The sequence below is a fragment of the Seriola aureovittata genome, chromosome 7 (genome assembly GCF_021018895.1).
Source record: "Seriola aureovittata isolate HTS-2021-v1 ecotype China chromosome 7, ASM2101889v1, whole genome shotgun sequence".
In the NCBI taxonomy this organism is placed as follows: domain Eukaryota; kingdom Metazoa; phylum Chordata; class Actinopteri; order Carangiformes; family Carangidae; genus Seriola; species Seriola aureovittata.
The window spans coordinates 10713161-10731454 of record NC_079370.1 but is presented as its reverse complement, the minus strand read 5'-3'; the positions used below and the strand labels follow the sequence as shown (position 1 = coordinate 10731454).

The following is an 18294-nucleotide window of genomic DNA, read 5'->3' as shown; positions in this document are numbered from 1 at the left end:
CGCGTGTGGTGTATTCTAGTGAGCGTGTCCGTGATGACTCTGCATGCGTTATTCAACACCTAAGTTCTGCATTGGTGTTCGCAGTTTACAGATTGCTGCGCCGTCTGCTGTATGTGTCTCATAACTATAGACGGCCATTAAAACTTCCGAGTGGAACCAAGCCAATCAATTACTTTGATTGATCAGTAAAATGCCCAGAGGAGATGGAAACACTAGCTGTGCAGCAGAATGGTGGAGAATCTCAATACACTCGAGTGGCATTTCTCCCCATGTGCCCGTCTTGATTTTATTGACATTTGTTTGAAAAACTGTACACAGAGGAAATTCTTCCTTAGCATCCTGTTAATCTTTCTGAAGCGAGAGGAATCCATATGAGGTAAAGAGATAAGGGAAAGCTTCAGACACATGCAGCCGCCTTATTTTTCCAGCCTTTTCAGCTGCTCCTCACGAGTAAAAACATGATCGGCACATGCAGGACTCTTTAATGCCAAGCCCATGGTTCAAAATCAATGCAAGGCGGTGGACTAAATGTTCACTTCATGGAGAAAAAGATTAGGATACAAAGGTAGCTATTAAAATGCACAGTGTAAGCTTTATCCTTCCCATAAAGCACTGCAGATCGCACAGCTTCCCTGGGGAATTCATTCAACATGCACAGAAATAAACAGACAGGCACAAAGCTAAAACGCCAGTGTTGAATCTTTATTGAACTTCCATGGTACAGAAAAACCACATTTCTACAGGAATGCTACTAAAAATCACAAGACTGGAGATCCGGAGGGTTGCACGAGCCACGCATGATGCCACCAGCACTATGTGTGTAGTGGAAATGTGTGTAAGTGGTGGTGGGGGGGGGTTCATGTCTCAAAGCTGCTTAGAAAAGTTGCCAAACACAAACTGACATTTGGCTTTGAAAGGTTCTATAAGACATCTCTCACTGATAGATAAAATAGACATTTATAAATAATAGATTTGAAGCAACTCTCACAGGTTTTCTTACTGTATACATGCAGATTCATTGGAGAGACAGAAATGACGCTCCTTGATGTACTACTTTCCTTTGGTGCACCCAAGACAGCTGATAAAGAGTGACTCGAAAGTGATATGAGGCGAAATGATGGTGGTTTTGTTTTCCAGATTTGCGATACTTGGCTGTCAGGTGGAAAAAGAAAATTCCTTGTGGTGGTAACGACAGTCCTTTTGATCACTTGTACAGTTCTCATTTCCATGAAGGCATAAATCTGTCTTTGTTGTGCATCATCGAAAAAAAAAATACAACCTTTGGGAATCATTGATTTTCAACAGGAATGCTTCTTCTACCCATTCCCATTCTGAATATTTTATCTCCACCAGTGGAAGTACTCGACGCTTAAAACACCTCTACACAGTCCAGCAGGAACAAAGGGTGCTCGCAAGGGCTTGGCAAAGAGGTGAACGTCAGCCAGATAATTAAGTGAACAAATCATGAGGAAAAACGGAAACAAAACAGACTCTTCTACACACTGCAGAGGAAAAAAGCCACACTATTTGCATTCCAGGCGCCCAAAGCTGGGAATAAACAGCAGTTTTTGGAGCGTGACATGTTAAACACATTGCCTGTTGGCTACAGCTGTGCCAAACAGCTTTGTGAAATACCCCATTCGGTGTTTGGAGATGCTGAGAATGGCTTTTTAACCATTTACAAGCCACACACAAGCCTTCTAAACTGAGCTGAATTTGAGCATCACCTCATGAAAGAGCAGTCTGCTGGATTAGAATTAATACTGAACAGTTTCACGTGTGCAGCTGGATCACTGGAAACAGTTGTGGAAGCACAGGTAGGGCATTTCAGGAGTAATAGGATGTTGCATGGCTGTTTAACTGCATGTTTGTGAATTAGTCATGGCAGGTCGAAGCGCAGCGCGGTTGGGTAGCTTTTGCAGAGCTCGGGGCCATACAGAGGAAGGAAAACAGGGAGCTGGTTACAGTGACGCAGAGACACATTAAAGAAATTTACACCCGGCACAGAAGAAGGAAGGAAGGAAGGAAGGAAGGAAGGAAGAAGGGAGCAACAGGGAGATGAGTTTGGGATTTTTAGACCTCAGGGAAGCCAAGGATTTTTGTGATGGCTGGATACCTGGGATCCCTGAATTCATTTCACAGTTTCAGAGAAGATAAAACAGCACTGCAGGCACGTCCTCTGGTCGTATGATGCTCTTCCTCAGGCCCCGTAGAAATGTTTACCATATGGAAAAACAGTCACCTCAGAGGTTCACAACTGGGATCCTGACACAGCAAGAGACACAGACAGAGAAGAGAAAGTAAGAAAGAAGAGAAGAGAAGGAAAAAAAAGGTGGAAGGGAGGGTTATGGGAAGCTTGGGAGCCGTGGTGATGGGAGGAAAGAAAGAAGGAGAGAAGTGGAGCAAAGAGGCCTGAAGCTGGAAAAGTGGTGCACACGCAAACGGAAAGCTGCATCACAGGGGACTGAGCGGGCGGCAGGGGGAAGAGAAGGAGGAAGAGGAGGAAGGTGGAGGAAAAGCTGATGGGAGGGGGAGGAGGAGGAGGAGGAGGGGGTGAGAAGGAGCACTGGAGTACAGCTCTATAATTATCCTGATTGAGATTAACTTTAAATACCCTCGAATAAAAGCATCATTTCAAGTACGGGGGCTGGGCGCCTTTTAACAGGCCCACGATGACTCATCCAAAGAGAGAGTTTAAAACACTGATACATCGTAAGGCAGAAGCAACACTCCAGGCCTGAATACTCCACAGAGGATAGCACCACTGTCCAGTTACACTCCATGTACATCCTTACAAGGCACACAATGTGATGAGGCTGCCACACACACACACACACACACACACACACACACACACACACACACACACACACACACACACACACACACACACACACACACACACACAAAGAAGCAAAGTTGAATCCAGAGGTGCACAGGCACTCACACATGCACATCAGACTCATAGACTTAAACACACACTCTCAGACTGTACAGAGCTGGTGAGGCGACTCATTACCTCTCCCTGTCGGTGAAGGAGGAGGAGGTGCTGTGCAACGTCTGCCGACTGTCCTCCGAAGCGAGGGAACGAGGGAGCGCGAGGGAGAGAGGGGGTGCCACGCCACGGGAAAGCGGGGGCGGATGCTGGGAACAGCTGCGATCGTAACTGGGAGAGAAGGATAGTCAGTCGGATAGATGGATAGATGGAGAGAGAGGGAGGGGTGGAGGGGTGGGGGTGGAATGAGGCAAGAAATTGGGAAAAGAGAAGAAGAAAGGAATGAAGACATGTAAATGTGGAGGATGGAGAGAAGGATAGAGTGTGAAGAAAAGGGAAGTGAAGAGGGAGACAGACAAGAGGAAAAAGAAAGAGGGATGAGAAAAAGAAAAAGATGGGAATTAAGGAAAAAAGAGACAAAGGAGAAGAGGGACAGGAATAGAAATTTAGATCAAAGGACAAAAAAAGAAAGTTTTGAATGAGACAGATTACAGTAAAATAAGGTTAGAGAGGGAGAGACAGATAGCAGGAAATGATAGAGGGAGGGGTAGAGATGAAGGGAGACATACAGAGAATCAGATATGGAAAAACAGCAGAAGAAAGACAAAAGACGGAGGGGGGGGCAGAGAAACATAGTCAGAGAGCATCAAGAACAGCAGAGCCATTTAGCATCAGCGAACACATTACACTGCCAGTGTGAGAGAGAATTAGTGCACTCATCGGACTCATTAAAACGCTGTCAGAGAGGAGAGGGAGGCAGAGCGAGAAATGGGGAAGGAGACTGCCACGGTGGGATGGGAGGAGAGGGGGAGGTCAGAAGGGGTGAGGTGCAAAGGATGCAGCAAGGTGAAGAAATGGACTTAGGGGTGACGCATCACTGAGGTAGCGTGCCATTACTTCAGTGAGGAGAGTGAGTTATGGCGAAGACGCCGCGGAGAGTCACAGGTTCGGGCTCTTAAGAATACTTGAGACGCACAACAAAGCTGTTCTCACTGCCATAAAAGCCACCCGGCACCCTCATCTTCCCTCAATAACACCTGTCCTCTTCTGGCTGACTTCCTCTCCCCATATTCACACACACACACACACACACACACACACACACACACACACACACACACACACACACACACACACACACACACACAAACACAAACACACAAACACAGTCACGCTTGATAACATTAGCCACACTGACAATTTTAGGGCTGGGAAAATCACTGAGCACATATGCCGCTCTTCTATACTCATAATGAACTGGACGGTGGCCAATTTCCACTATAGGCTATCATTTCAGTCCATCTGTACCCCCGCCCCCTCCCGTTCACTTCGTGGCGCTCCCTCCATCTAACACATGGCGTTATTTACACATTTATGACACTGAGGCACGAGCCAGTCTATAGAGAGGGGGCTGCTGCCATTTCTCCAGTCTCGATCCCTACAATTCTCAATTCTGAATAAAAGGCCACTTTGGATCCACCGGCAGCGTGGGTTTTTTTTTTTTCCCCCTCCACGGCGGGGGCTTGTGAAGTAACTTATCGAAACAACAGCGAAGGCCAGTCTCAGGAACAGAGAGAACAGGGGGCTTATCGTGTATCAGCTCACGGCAAGCTGGAGGATTATCTGTGGATCTGCAGCCGGACTGGCGGTGCTGGGAGAGATAGGAGACTGGTGACGGAGATAAGAGGAGTATTCCGGCTGTGCAAAGACAGGCTGCGTTAGAGCAAAGCAATAACGATAACTGGAAGTAAGTGAAGAACCTGAAGGAAGAGAAGGAACACGGGTATTCAGAGAAAGGAAGAAAAAAAAGAAAAAGACTCCCTGTGAGGCAAAGGGGATGGAGGCCCAAGTGGGAGGAGGAGGGAGGGAGGGTGAGAGTTAGGGGAGATGATGTAGGAGTGTGGGAGCAAAATTGAGATTAAGAGAGAGTATGAAAAAAGGATATGAAGGAGAACAAATTATACGGATTCAGGCAATGAAATGAAAAATTATGATACAATAGAAATGTGGGTAAGATGAGCAGATAAGAGAATTACAGCGAGGAGGAGGGAAGTAAAAGTAGAAATGGGTGAGAATGACAAGGAGATTGACCAAAAAAAAAAAAAAAAAAGAGAGATGAGGAAGCAGAGTGTGAGATACGGGAAGAGAGGAGTCCCAGTGGTCAAATAAACTAGGTGTTATTGGTTTGATCAGCAAAGCGTGGAAGTGCTCCACTACATCACAGAGATGACTCCCCATTTCCAGCTAATGGCCATGTGTACAGCAAACACTTCCTACCAGACCTGAAAATGTAACATATACAAACCCCCCCCCCCCACACACACACACACACACACCGTACCCCAACTCACCCCACCCTGTTTACATGCTGTGAGAGCTTTAATGGCCAGTGGACTGTTAAAACACATAGAAACCAACAAGGCTATGTTAGTGCTCACGCCTATGAGCCAACAGATCTGTTTTTGCTTCCCCTCCCAGCCTAATGGATGAAGCGAATGTTTAATCATTGCAACTTTAATGGCACTAAATGACATATCTGTGCCAACTGTGACTTTCAGGAACACAAGTGTTGTTAATAAAGTCATTAGTAAGCAATTACTCAGCTCTCACTGTAGGGGAAGTGTACTGTAGACCCTTTGTGTAACCATGGGTAGCAGGCACACACGCAGACAGACAGACACACAGACGGACAGACAGACAGACATGCACATGCAAACACATCTGCATCCATCAGGGTCTCAGGTTTTCACTGAAACGCGCACATCCATACATTTTCATCTTGACCCATCACTGGGTAAAAAGGGGCAAATCTCCACTTCTCAGTACAAAATAGCAAATACCCAGTTATACTCCAATTTCTTAACACTAATGGACAGCCCTGATTAAGTTCTATGTCAGTGGTTTTTGACCAGTCAAAACTGAACTATGTTTACATGCAACCCCTCTTCACTGTTCCCATATGCCTACGAATAATAACCAGGTCAAGCCAAGGATGATTCGTCCTTCTAATTTAGTCTGTTTTAGAGGTCTGAGGAGGTTCAAATATCAAGTAATTAACAAGAAAAAAAAGATTAAACTAAGAAAAAAATCCAAATTTTGCGTAACAGAAATACGTTTGTTTTCTTTTGCTTTCCTATTACCTCGCGACCCCTCAGGTTTACCTTGTGTCCCCACAGGTTGGGAACCCGCCTCTAAGTCCTTCTACAGTTTTACATTCCTGCTTTAATTAGAATATCTGTAATTATCCATTATTGTCAAAGACACCCACTTTTCAAAACAAATGTAATTCAGGGGGTATACAAAATGGTTTCAGATTAAGCACCTAATTAAACCCTGTAAGTCTTAAAAATGCTCAATTTAGAAAGACAAAATATTCGCCATATTAAAGGAAGCATCTCTTACTGAAACTCACACTGATCTGCACCTCGTTGTGTGTGCATTTTCAAATTTTAGAAGTGGCTCTGTCCAGAACTTTTACCATAGAAAAACCCTGCAGTGTTTTAATCTGTAGAATCAACAATGTCTTCCTGCATTGGGAAGTGTCCAGCTCATATAGGGAAAGTTTGCTGATCATTCACTCAGTAATTCCCACTTTATATTTATGTGGCCATACACACAGACACACAAGAGTTTGGAGGAGAGATTTGGTTCCTACCAGAGTTTGGCTATAATGACGACTGCCATCAGGATGAGCAGCGAGGAGATGGTCACGGTGACGTAGAACTGAGGGTCCACTGTAAACACACACACACACACACACACACACACACACACATACTCATGCAGTTACTAATCTTAGAGCGTGACTATTTATAATTGTATCCAGAACAAAAGAAGAAATCAATGAAGCCAGCTGAAACATGAAATTGAATGTGCAAGACTCTGGCCTCCAACTATAACACCAATCCGATGACGTCTTCCCTGCATCTCGCCGTTTGACGGCCAATTCCTCCCTGTGAGTGATGAGAACTTTATTAGGCATTCCCCGCCACAGACTCAGCCGGCTGCACACAGCAGGGTGTCAGCCTTCACCCCGGTGACAGCTAATTCCCTGGAGGACTCCTGGCATGTGTGTGTGTTCACATGAACTGCAGCTCATGGCCACCTTTATTTAGAAATCCTTCATGTGCATCTCTTGATGCCCACCTTCCTCAGGCTCTGTCTCCTCCGCCTCCGTCCCTCCATCCTCCACTCCCTCCTGCTCCTTGGACTCCAGCGGCGTCTCCTCTCGGGGCTGCATGCTTGCATCAGGATAAGGCCAGTCCTCGGATGTGGCGGTGCTGGCCTCCTGCTGGTTCCCATGCTGGTGAAGGGGGTCAGTTTCCTGGCTGGAGAGGAAGTGGTAAGTCTCATCCTCCAGCGGCTGCGTGGGACCCCAGACCACCGCCCACAGAGGGGTGGGTGTGACCTGGGCGGTGACGGACAGCTGGACTGACAGGGCATCCACCTGCTCCTCGCCCTCGGTGTCGTCACGATTACAGGTGGAGGGCTGTGTCACCAGAGCAACCAGGAGGAGGGAGACGAGGGCAGTCGGTCGTGCGACAGGAGAGATGGAGCTGGAGGAGAGGTGGAGGAGAAAGAATGAGAGGTGGTGGAGTGACAGAGAAGTTATCTGAGAAAATTTACTGTCCACAGGCGCTCTGCACGACCTCAACAGCTCGGACATTTAGCCCCGTTCCAGCCATCACTCAGACTGACATTTTATGCATCTGCACCCCATACATCTCTCCTTCACCTCAGAAACTATCCATCTTACCATCTCTCCATCGCTTCGCTCTGTTCACTGAGACTCCGCTCCTCCGATCATCTCTCTCTGTAAGATAAGACAGAGGGGCAAGAGAGGGATAGAGAGAGCGAGAGAAAGGGGGAGGGTCCAGTTTTTTTCTTTTTTCATTTTCTCAGATAAAAAGCATGTAAACACAGAGACCTGCAATAGTATTGGCAGAAAGCCAACTCTGTCACCTTTTTCAAACAAAAAAAAACCTACACAGGCTCCCATGGGCTTTTAAATTTAACGCTCAATTATGCACCACATGTTTATACAATCCGCATCTGCATGCAAAAACACCCAGAAGTGCACACTCATTGTCTGTTCTGCTATCTCACACACACTTACAGTGCACACACCTGAGCACAGCACATTAATCATCATTAGCGGCATCATGCACGGAGCCAATACTCTATACGGCACTTTGAGCAGAGAGAGGTAACTTCCTATCTTCAACTACTGCCTAAATGCCACAGAAATGTCACTTAGAGACACACAAGAGACGCCGGGAGACAGACACAGACACACACGCACTCCGACACATATCAGTTATCATGCCTACCTCTGGCAGTGGAGAGAGGGAATGAGAGAGGGAGACAGAGAGAAAGGGGGAGATACAGAGAGCAAGTGAGAAAAAAAGCATCGGTTGCCTTAGCGACTGAGACATGTCGAGTCTGCTAGAGTAAGAGAGGGGAGAGAGAGCGATGTAGGGAGGGCAAGAGACTGTAGGAAAGAGATTTAAATGCTAATTATGTGTGTGTGTGTGTTTTTTTTAAATGGGTTCAATTAAATGGACGCAGAGGAAAAGAAATGAATTTGACGAGGCAAACAGAAATGATACTGAGGACATTAATAAGCTCATTTTGGAGGCGAGAGGTTAAAAAAAAAAGAAAAAAGAAAAGAAAAAAGAAGACGAAACTCTTCAATTATGTTTACAAAAACAGCAAGGACACCCCAGAGAGAAAGAGACAGAAAAATAGACAGCAAAGAGGAGGAGGAGGAGGAGGAGGAAGGAAGGAACAAGGGGAATAAAGATGGAATAAAATTGAATTTACATTCATTTACACAGGTTGCACCGGCAGAGCGGGGCGCTGAACTGGTGTTTCAAGAAGAGGCACGGTCAGATTGAAATAAAAAAAGAAGACAACAAAAAATGCAAATTTGGAGGTGAGAGTCACAGTGTGACAGCTTTATTGTGTGTGGAAATAATATTTACATAGAAAACAATCTGCCTATCACTCACACATACCCACGCACACACGCAGACACACACACACTTTCTCCATCCATATGCTCCCCCTCCGACACTGACACTCAGTCTGTCACACTTCACTCCCCTCCACCCTCCTTCGCTGTCACTACGCTCCCTCCCTCTCATTTCCTCCTCATGGCTGCAGGCCGTGGTGTCCTCCGCGTGAGAAACTCACTGGAGAACACAGCGCAACCACGAGCCGGACCCTCCGTCTTCCATGCCGTCAGACCGGCTGTCTCCTCCTTCAGCGTTGTCATCATCATCATCTCCGTAATCTAAATTTGACAAGGAGGTCAGAGGGATTGGATTCTACATGCATCGTATGAAATTAACATGTCAGTGTAATCTGCAATTCCACGGTTGGTCATTGAGCATGTGAGTCAATAAATAAAGACCTGAGCGTGTGTGATATTGTGTGTTTATGTACCATCAGTCTCCTCGTCATCCTCCGTGTCCTCCTCTGATTCCAGCGAGCAGGAGTCCAGTCGACTGTCTCTCTTCACTGTGACATCACCTCTGTAACATTTACACCGCAATTAATTAAACACCTTTTATCAATAGAGTGTGTCACACTCAGGTACTTCTCAGTATACCTCCAGGAAAGAGGTAAGAAATTATGAATATTCACATTTGGAATATAACTGAGCAGTTCAGACTTTGTGAGTTGTGTCAACAGGTGTTGTGCCCACCTCTGCTTCCCGGAGCTGGGAAGCTGCTCCCATACGATGAGATTGCGACCTCCGGTGACCCACCGGTGGTCTCCGCTTCCCGTGGTCCACGCTGCAAAGCAGAGGATTCTGGGAGCTTCAGGCCAGGTCAGGGAGGCCAGGTACCGGCACTGAGGCAGAGAGAATACTGGAGGTAGGAGATGGAGCGGGAGATGAAGGGAATGGAGGTCAACAGAGGAAAACAAAGTGGTTTCGATTTTGTCTTAAGTCCTTATCGTGCTGTCACGCTCTCAGAGTGGAGTGAGTAACTTCTGGTTGCACATGGTTTACTCTGTGACTCACAATTTAGCGTGCTGTCTCCATTCGCCAGATCATAGCAGGAGCCAATTAGGAGACCTCCTGTCTGGTGGACACAATCTGTTACCCCGGTGATGCTGCTGTGATTGGTCAGTCTGGATGTCGTTCCTGTGATAATTGAACAGATGTTAGGTGGAAGGATTATGCAAATGTTCCCACATCTACTTTCCCTTTTCAGTCCTTTTTTTCCCCCGTATCGAACACACACACACACAAACACAAACACACTCTGCCCATCCCATTCCAGGGCTCACCGATCCTCCAGTGTAGGATCTTGAGCCAGGCTTGACCGTAAGCCAGGAACACTCTGTCTCCCCGCGGGCTGAGGGTCAGACGCCCACCCGACCCCCCACCGCAGCCTGTCACCTGGCCGCTCCAGTGGTGCAGCAGCCTCAGGGGGTCTTTATTCGAACACCGGTTCTCCCACACAGACACCCCTCCCTCGGCCGAGCCACTGAACACCAGCGGACCCTGAGACTGTGGAGGGCACAAGAGACACGGTTGTCATGGTGATGTGAGTCTGTGTGTGTGTGTGTGCGCGTGAGAGAGAGAGAGCAAAAGGGAGAGAGAGAATGTGTATGTTTGTGTGAATGGGTAAGAAGTGTACGGACACTTTCAAAATGTACGTTTCTGTGCCGCTGTTGGATATAAATGGATTGTGTGCTTTGCATGATAAACAACAAAGAGGATGACAATGATGCGCTACGCTTTAATGCTTCAGGCACATTTTGATGAGTGCAAATTGAAAAAAATGTGCATATGCAGCTGTGGATTTCAATATTCATAAAAAGCCTTTTTGCTCAAAATATGTACAGTATGCGCTCTAAAATTGGCCGAGCTTACCTCCCAACAAATATCTTTGATTTCCATTTGAAAGCATAAACAAGGAAATCTTGTGTGAGGAAACGAGTGTAGAAATATAGCCGTCTGATTTCCAGAGAAGAGGCTTTTTCACAAATTAGTAATCAAGACTTCTAAAGCTACTTTGGACAGCTTTTACAGAGGGAGAAACATTAGCATGTTTTTGTGTCAGTCATTGCGTTTTTTGTTTTTTTAAATAGGCTGAAAATGAACAAACAGCTTGAGCATCCTCAGGGTGGTCAGTGTGTCATGTGAGTGACCCACCCACCTGGATGGAGGTGACTGCTTCCTGGTGAGCGTTGATTGACTGGCAGTTTTCGAAAGAGTGCCAGCTCCAGGCTTGAACTTTCCCTCCATCTGCGGGATGACGGAGTGTGAGGTTAACATGTGCTGACAGGCGGCTGGCAGTCATTATTGTTGGTCACGGTCGACCCACCTGAGCCTGACTGCCTAAACTGTTTGCCTCCATCTCTCCGATTCACCCTGATAGACCTCTGCTACACTCACTAACTCACTGGCAGATGATACCACTGTGTCAGACTCTGTCTGCATTATTAGTAGGCATATAAGATACTCACACACTGGTATAAAACAATGCATTCATATAAGTATGCGTCTGCATCTCTGCTCCAAAGCAAATACGCGTACAGAAATAGACGTCACATACAAGTAGGATGTGATATGACAACTCCATCTTCGTTTTTCCATATGTGACTACTTGCCACACAAACACACACCTGATCCAGTGATGATGTAGCCGTCTTCCTCTGGCACAAAGCAGAGAGCAGTCACAGCGTTGAAGGTGTAGATAGACTTAACACATTGCCCTGAAGGTAACGGGAAAACACTAATTTAATTGACAAGACACAGACCACCAGTCAAGCAGGCACACATTGATTACGACTCACTCACACACGTTTCTCAAACAGAGCCCTCAGGCGCCTTCTACTTTAATATATATATTTACATATCTCTGTGTGCATGTCTGTGTGGTTAAGCATACCAATGCTCAGGGCCCAGATCTTCACGTAGCAGTCTGCCGAGCCACTCAAAATAAACCGCTCCTTGTCGGACAAAGACAGGGACCAGGCTGACGAGGGGGCAAACGCAGACAAAAGAGAGACAGAGAGGTGAGGACAAAAAGATTAAGCTGAGAGGAAGCTGTAAATAGGCCATGATGCACACATTGAAAAAAAAGAGGCAGCTTGCGAGAGAGATGTAAAGTGGGAACAGACAGAATTTAAAAAAAAAGAAAAAAGAAAAAAGGAACAAATAATTAGCCAGTGAATACAGTGTGACTGTAGTTCGACTGAGCTGCTTTATGCACGGCCCTTCTAGACTTGGTATTTTAAGTTGGGGAATCAGGTGTGGAGGGTGTAGGAGGAGAGCGAGAGAGGCCGTCCGAGTTCAAGTGATGGAAGGCTGCCTGCTTCAGACAGACAGTGAACTCTCTAAAGTGTCTAGTGAGGTTATCTCTCGCTGGGGTTGATCTGATGAACTGCTCCTATAATTACCAGACCGCAGGACACAGGCATTACTCAGCTGCAGTCGGCTGTGGATGTGTGTGTGTGTGTGTGTGTGTGCGTGTGTCCTCACCCAATCTCTTGCAGTACTCGGAGGGAGGTGCAGACAGACAGGTAACTCCACCCGTGTGACCCCCCAGGTTCTTGTGCTCTGTTGCCGTGGGAACGTGCCACACCTTCACCGTCGTATCTCGGCTTGGAGGATAAAGTTTGACGGAGTGAGAAAGAGAGGATTCGGGAAGATGGAAGAGAGGTCACAGCGAGTGAAAGAAGGCGGCGAAAACAAGCAAAGTTAAAAGGCGTTTGACATGAACCGCAAGAGAATTGAAACGAGCGATCGGGGCGGGTGAAGAAAAACAAATACATGTCAGACAGCGAGGGAAAGAGCGGAAGCATATTAAGTGATAAATTAGGTGAAATGTTCACTTTGCACATCCATTATGCAAATCAGGGCTTCTTTGCTACTTTACCTTCCAGAAACCACCAGGTTGTCAACGGCAACCACACAGGTGACTATGTCATTGTGACCCTCTAACAGCCTCAAGCGAAACTTTGTCTTCTCCCAAGACGCTTTGAGGGATGTAAATTCAGCTTCTGTGAAAGAAATGATTTGTGCAATTAGCGATGTTGACTCATCAGCACCCCGGCCTGTTAATCTACACAGTTCTTCAATATGGATTAGTCTGCCACTGCGAAGTTTGGGGCTAATTTAGCTCCAAGGATGCAAAACGTAGGCCCTGTCTTCAGGGAAGCAAATGCAGCCTGTTGGTTTTTCATACTGGCAGCCACATGGGCTTGTTAGGAATCCTCAGGGCATACATGTATAATCTGATTTTAGATGTTAATAGCAAATGAAGGCAATGCATTTGTGCTTTTAACAGCCTGTGATAAATTGTAATAACAATCTCTTCAGCCACTTTTCTTAATTATCCCACCTTCCTGTCGCAGTTGCTGCTCCTTGTCCAAGTCTGGACAGCCTCCTGACTCGTCTCGGCTGTGATGTGACACCTTGGCTGGTGTTGTCCTTTCCTGCTGTCTGCGCATCTCTGCCTTCCCTCCTGTCTCCCTCTGCCTGGCAGCCGGCGCTGGCGTTGCTTGAGCTTTGGACTCCTCTTCTCCCTTAAGGATCTTGGAGGCTGGAGGCGTTTGTGATGGAGGGGCCCCAGGAGCATCCACCCTGTGCCAATGCAGAAAGCAAGAGCTGAATGAATAATCAAAATGCAAACTGCACACAGTATCCTCTGTGACAGCGAGCGTACCTGTAGAAGATCTCTAAGTCCCATACAAACAAAAACACTAGTTCTTAATGAGCTCCTGGTCTGTGTATTAGAAAGAATAAGTGTTTCATTCAGTTTGATGTTGATATTCTCACATTCCTGATTTCAGTAATCTGCTCATAGACCTCGCAGAACTTTAATAGGGAGAATGACATCCTTGAGTGATGTTTACGTGACACATTATGAACAGTAGAAAGTTCCCATTTTCCTAAAGCATGACAGAATTTGACCTCCAGTATGTTTGGATAGACATACAAAAAGATCAAAGGCTTCAAAGTGAATGTTGTTGCTTTTGAAGAATTATGTTTCTCTCCATCTGCGCCCCCCCACCCCAATCCACCCCAACCCACCCCAACCCACCCCTCTTGCTGGTATCTCTCCCTCACTTCCTTACACTTGTCTTTTCATCTTCTCCTTTTTTCCGTCTCCCACAATCCCCAGAGTTTGCTGCGGGCCAGAAAGCTGCAGCTGAAGCTCAGCCAATCTGGAACGCAGCTCCGCCTTCCTGGAGATCTGAGGGGGAAGAAGGCACGAGATTGGTTGTAAACCAAGCTACTAAATCCACAAGTTGTTTATATGCACAACCAACACGCTCAGTCTGTCTTGATTTATTAGGCTGCAACTGGCAACATACGCTATACTCCTGCCTGATTGTGAGTTATGAAATATGCATGAATGAGTGAATTAGGAATGTCAACTCTATATCAACTGGCTGTTTCCTGTGTTAAAGGAATAGTGCACCAATTGTACAACTGTTTGTTTTTTTTTAACTCACTTTACTTATCAAGTACTAATAATACTGAGGGTCAGTATAATGCTTGTTTGTTTTTCTGGCAGAGCTTTCTGAAGTAATCCTGCTTGTATTATCACCGTTATGTCAGCTTGGGTTTAGAGACTGAAACTGGGGTCGTGGAATTTGACAAGATATGGACATTAACCGGGCAGGAAGTGTTTAAAAGAAAGACTCTACCAGTGTTTAAGGGGATTTATCTATACTGGAGACTAAAAGTCAGGGTATCTGTGGTAAAGTAAAGTAGCAAGTAAGTAGTAAGTGAAAGTAGCAAGACCTCAAAGGGAGTCCTGGAGAAAAGTATTTTATAGAAGTATTGTCAGGAAATGTGTTTTAAGGAAAAGTACCATAAGTAAAAGTACTCCGTTAACCCCTGTCCATGTGTTATTATATTATTGAATTATCATTATTGATGCATGCACCTGTGTCAGCGCCATTTTCCTTTGGTCTGAGCTAATTATAGCTACTTCCTATACTGCTGGCTCGATTAATGAATTTAATCTACATTAATGCATTTCAGATTATTATTTATGAACTCGTTTTGTATTTAAAATCTTAATCTGAAACGATACAAGTAACTATGTCAGGTAAATGTAGTAAAGAACTAAGTGCAGTGTTTCCCTCAACAAAAAATATCAGAAAATAGAAATACTCAAGTTAACTTTAAGTACCATAAAACTGTACTACAGTACCGAACTTGACAGTAAATGTACTTAGTTAAAGTATGTTCCACCACTATTTGTGAGTCTCCTAACTTTGTGGAAATGCAAATGTGGTCTGCTTGGTTTCCGGCTGTGGCTGCACTTGTATTCAGGGCTGCAGACCAATTGAAGGCCTTAATCAGCATCATGGGACACACCTGGGCCCAGTGTGGCATATAAGCGGAGCAGCAGCAGTCAGATGCGGGCAGCTCTCCTCACAACACACCTCTGTAGCGAGGGGGTTTCTTTGGCACTCACCCACTTCCTACATGACTGACCTTACAGATTCCTCCCATCTACTTTTTGTGCTTATTTTGATCATTTTGCTGAAAATAAATTAGTTTGTTATTTAGTATACCTGTGTGTCTCCCATCTTTTTGTGCAGTCTAAGAGCTGGGCTGTAACAAATGGGGGCTAGTACAATCTTTTTTGTTTGTTTGTTTGTTTGTTTGTTTGCCGGCTTTTGGTAGGAGTAGTGTATTTTTCCACTTTCTCTTCTCAGTGCAGGTGGAGTTGCCTTGGTGTGTAATCAGTGGAACTTGTCTCTGGTGTGTCGGTAGCACATGTCCAGAGTTTGTAGTAGACTGGTAAGTTGCATGATGCAGTGATTTGTGTGTTGAGGAGTTTTCTGCCAGGTTGTAGGTACTCTGGGTTTTTTGGGCACATGTAAGTACAGGCTGTCCATTGCACATCTGATTTTGTCTATTCGGAGCTCACTCCCTGGTTAGATTGTAGGGCCTGTTCCCTTTAGAAATTTGTTTGGGGGGGATTTATAGTTTGGTAGTGAATGTGCTTGGAGCGGTTGTCTCGGGGGCACATCTGTGGATCAGACGGTCACCGGTTCTCTTGTCTGGTCGTCCCATCGGGCTGTAAGTGCATAAGTACCCACCGCAAGTGGTTACCTGAAGACTAGGGAGGAGGTTAGCTAGTTTTGATTGGGCAGTGAGAGGGAAGGGTGCCGTTTGTGTTTAGATGCATTTGGCTGTCTGTGCACTCCTGTGTTAGTGTGTAATTTTGTGCAAAATAGTTAGCTTTGATGTGTCTAGTGTGTTTTGTGCTCTTTATGGCGGGAGTTGAGTATTTCTTCTTGAAAGCTCCATCAGAGGAGTTTTTGGAGCACTGTAGTCGAGAGCAATTGCTGAAAATCGCAGCATGTAAAATCTCTCTATTTTTAATAGTGCATTTATGATTTTTATAGCGAAATTGTTTTTGTTTTTAAACCATTTTCTGGTTTAATTTCATGATACTTTGTTCAGACAGGAAATTCACAAACGTATTCAAGGTCATTCTAAGCACTACACCAGTACCTCTCACCATCAGCACCAGATGATGTTGAGCTGTAAATGTGTGGGACACTACAGTGTGCATTTATTTTCTTGTCTCCAATTAGGGATGTAAGGTCGGTACAGAAAGGAAAACACTGCTGTAGGTCATGGCCATAATTTATAACATCCACATACTGCCTTTAACAAACTGAGGACTTCCTCAAGTTCTTGATGATTATTTTATTTTTTTTTTTTTTTTCTGATGCACTTGAGTCTGAGCTTCTGAATTCCTGAGGCAGAAGCTGTCAAATCATTGATTCAATCATTATTAAGTTAATCGTTTACTTATTTATTTTACCAACACTGTTATAGCAAGTTTCAAGAGGCTTGATTTTATAACTTTCCTCAGAATATATCAGTATCATTAAAACATCATCTTTAAACATGTGTAAACAATATGTAATACTTTATGAACTGTTTGCTGTTTGAATATGAATCTCAACTCTACAAACATGCAGAAGATGGATATTTAATATCTTTTTTTTATTATTTAGACTAAGTCTGTGCTGTGGTGAAGTCTGAGGTGCAGTCATTCATAACCTGTTGTTACACCTGAGGGAAATCTATTCAGGATTTGCCAAATTCACACAGATCACATGAAAAATAAAAAGGCAGATGAAGTGTTTCTGTACCTTGAATCTCTCCTCTGGGGTGAGACTAATTTTTATTTCCAGATTCTCAATCTGTCTCAACTTCTTCTGCAGCTTCCTCACCTCCCCCATTTGCGGCACTTGGCTCGTCTAAACCTCGGCGGGTTAATTTCACTTTAATCTGCCTGACTGACTCTCAACTTGTCGGCGAGTGTCAAACATACGACATCGTCTTTACATGAAAGGTCTGGAGAGGTTTAAATAAATAAAGATATATCACACAGCTCGGCGGTGTGCTGGGAAGACGTGTCGCCGGATGTTGACGATACTTTACACATGTATAACTGTTCTTACAGCGCCACCATGTGAACAGTCAAGGTACTTCCTTGGAAACTATTAATAATAAATTGAACTGTACATATTGGGCCGCACCTGCACCGTTTCACATCCATTTATTAACGACGACATGATAGTGTTTTGGAGGGTTAAATATTTGATTTGGTTTATTCACAGACTCCCAAAGTGGCCTTACAAGTGACCACTGGAGGACTGAAACAGCGGAGCCGTGCTGCCTTCAAATACTAGTGTTTCAGCTTGTATTTTTTAGTCTCGAAGCTATAAATGAGATAATAATAATAATAATAATAATAATAATAATAATAATAATAATACAACGAACGATTATTTTCATTATTGGTTGATCTGAAGAATCTTTTTTTAAATTAATCGTTTTGTCTATAAAATGGCAGAAAATAGTGCACATCCCCGTTAATAATTTCCCACCAACCAAGGTGACATCATTAAATATCTTGTTTTTGTCCGAGAAATAGTCCAAAGATATTCAGTTGGCTTTATGTGTGACAAAGAAAAGTATCAAATCCTTTAGGGACCAATTTATAGGAAATTTCCAACCCCCGACACCACATGGATACTGTTATTTCCGATAGCACATGAACGCATCATTAATGGCCTTCTCCCCCCATAACTTGAAACTCAAATGTTAAAATGTAAACACAAACAAACACTCATATCCGTGCAGATTTGTGTTTTTTTCCGCCGCTGTTGTAAGAACATCAACCAACCAGCTGACGGAGGACACGTTATATTTTATAGGTCTACGTTTTAAAAAATGAACTGTCTGTCCCTCAGTTAGAGGAAGTGACATCAAAACACAGACTCCTTTTGTC

At 44.8% G+C, this 18294-nt stretch overlaps 2 protein-coding genes across 3 annotated transcripts; both read right to left on the bottom strand.

The window, feature by feature from the left end:
• Positions 1-681: 681 nt before the first annotated feature.
• pianp (PILR alpha associated neural protein) lies at positions 682-8849 on the bottom strand. Of its 2 annotated transcripts, XM_056380350.1 has the most exons (6): positions 8326-8849; positions 7752-7808; positions 7142-7551; positions 6651-6729; positions 3020-3166; positions 682-2265 (listed from the first exon to the last, which is right to left on the bottom strand). In XM_056380350.1, exons 2-6 carry the CDS (start codon positions 7760-7762, stop codon positions 2244-2246), a joined length of 669 nt encoding a protein of 222 aa, XP_056236325.1. In that variant the 5' UTR covers positions 7763-7808; positions 8326-8849; the 3' UTR covers positions 682-2243. The 2 variants fall into 2 exon arrangements, with proteins under 2 accessions (XP_056236325.1, XP_056236327.1); XM_056380352.1 differs by lacking the exon at positions 6651-6729.
• A 74-nt stretch (positions 8850-8923) lies between these two features.
• On the bottom strand, positions 8924-17534 carry si:ch211-154o6.3 (uncharacterized protein LOC563854 homolog). Its single transcript, XM_056380261.1, has 13 exons — positions 17150-17534; positions 14096-14214; positions 13360-13601; positions 12895-13018; positions 12498-12619; positions 11905-11991; positions 11639-11728; positions 11170-11258; positions 10295-10517; positions 10026-10148; positions 9705-9870; positions 9443-9531; positions 8924-9290 (listed from the first exon to the last, which is right to left on the bottom strand). The coding sequence occupies exons 1-13, from the start codon at positions 17237-17239 to the stop codon at positions 9187-9189; spliced, it is 1668 nt and encodes a 555-aa protein (XP_056236236.1). The 5' UTR covers positions 17240-17534; the 3' UTR covers positions 8924-9186.
• Positions 17535-18294: the final 760 nt, after the last annotated feature.

Coding starts and splice junctions, on each gene's coding strand:
- si:ch211-154o6.3 (XM_056380261.1), bottom strand. CDS start 17,239: ATGGGGGAGGTGAGGAAGCTGCAGAAGAAGTTGAGACAGATTGAGAAT. Junction 13,602..14,095: donor GAGAAGATGAAAAGACAAGT/GTAAGGAAGTGA, acceptor GCATTGGCACAG/GGTGGATGCTCCTGGGGCCC. Junction 12,620..12,894: donor AACCTGGTGGTTTCTGGAAG/GTAAAGTAGCAA, acceptor TTATCCTCCAAG/CCGAGATACGACGGTGAAGG.
- pianp (XM_056380350.1), bottom strand. Junction 3,167..6,650: donor GTCATTATAGCCAAACTCTG/GTAGGAACCAAA, acceptor CTTCTCTCCCAG/TTACGATCGCAGCTGTTCCC. Junction 2,266..3,019: donor TCCTTCACCGACAGGGAGAG/GTAATGAGTCGC, acceptor TTGCTGTGTCAG/GATCCCAGTTGTGAACCTCT.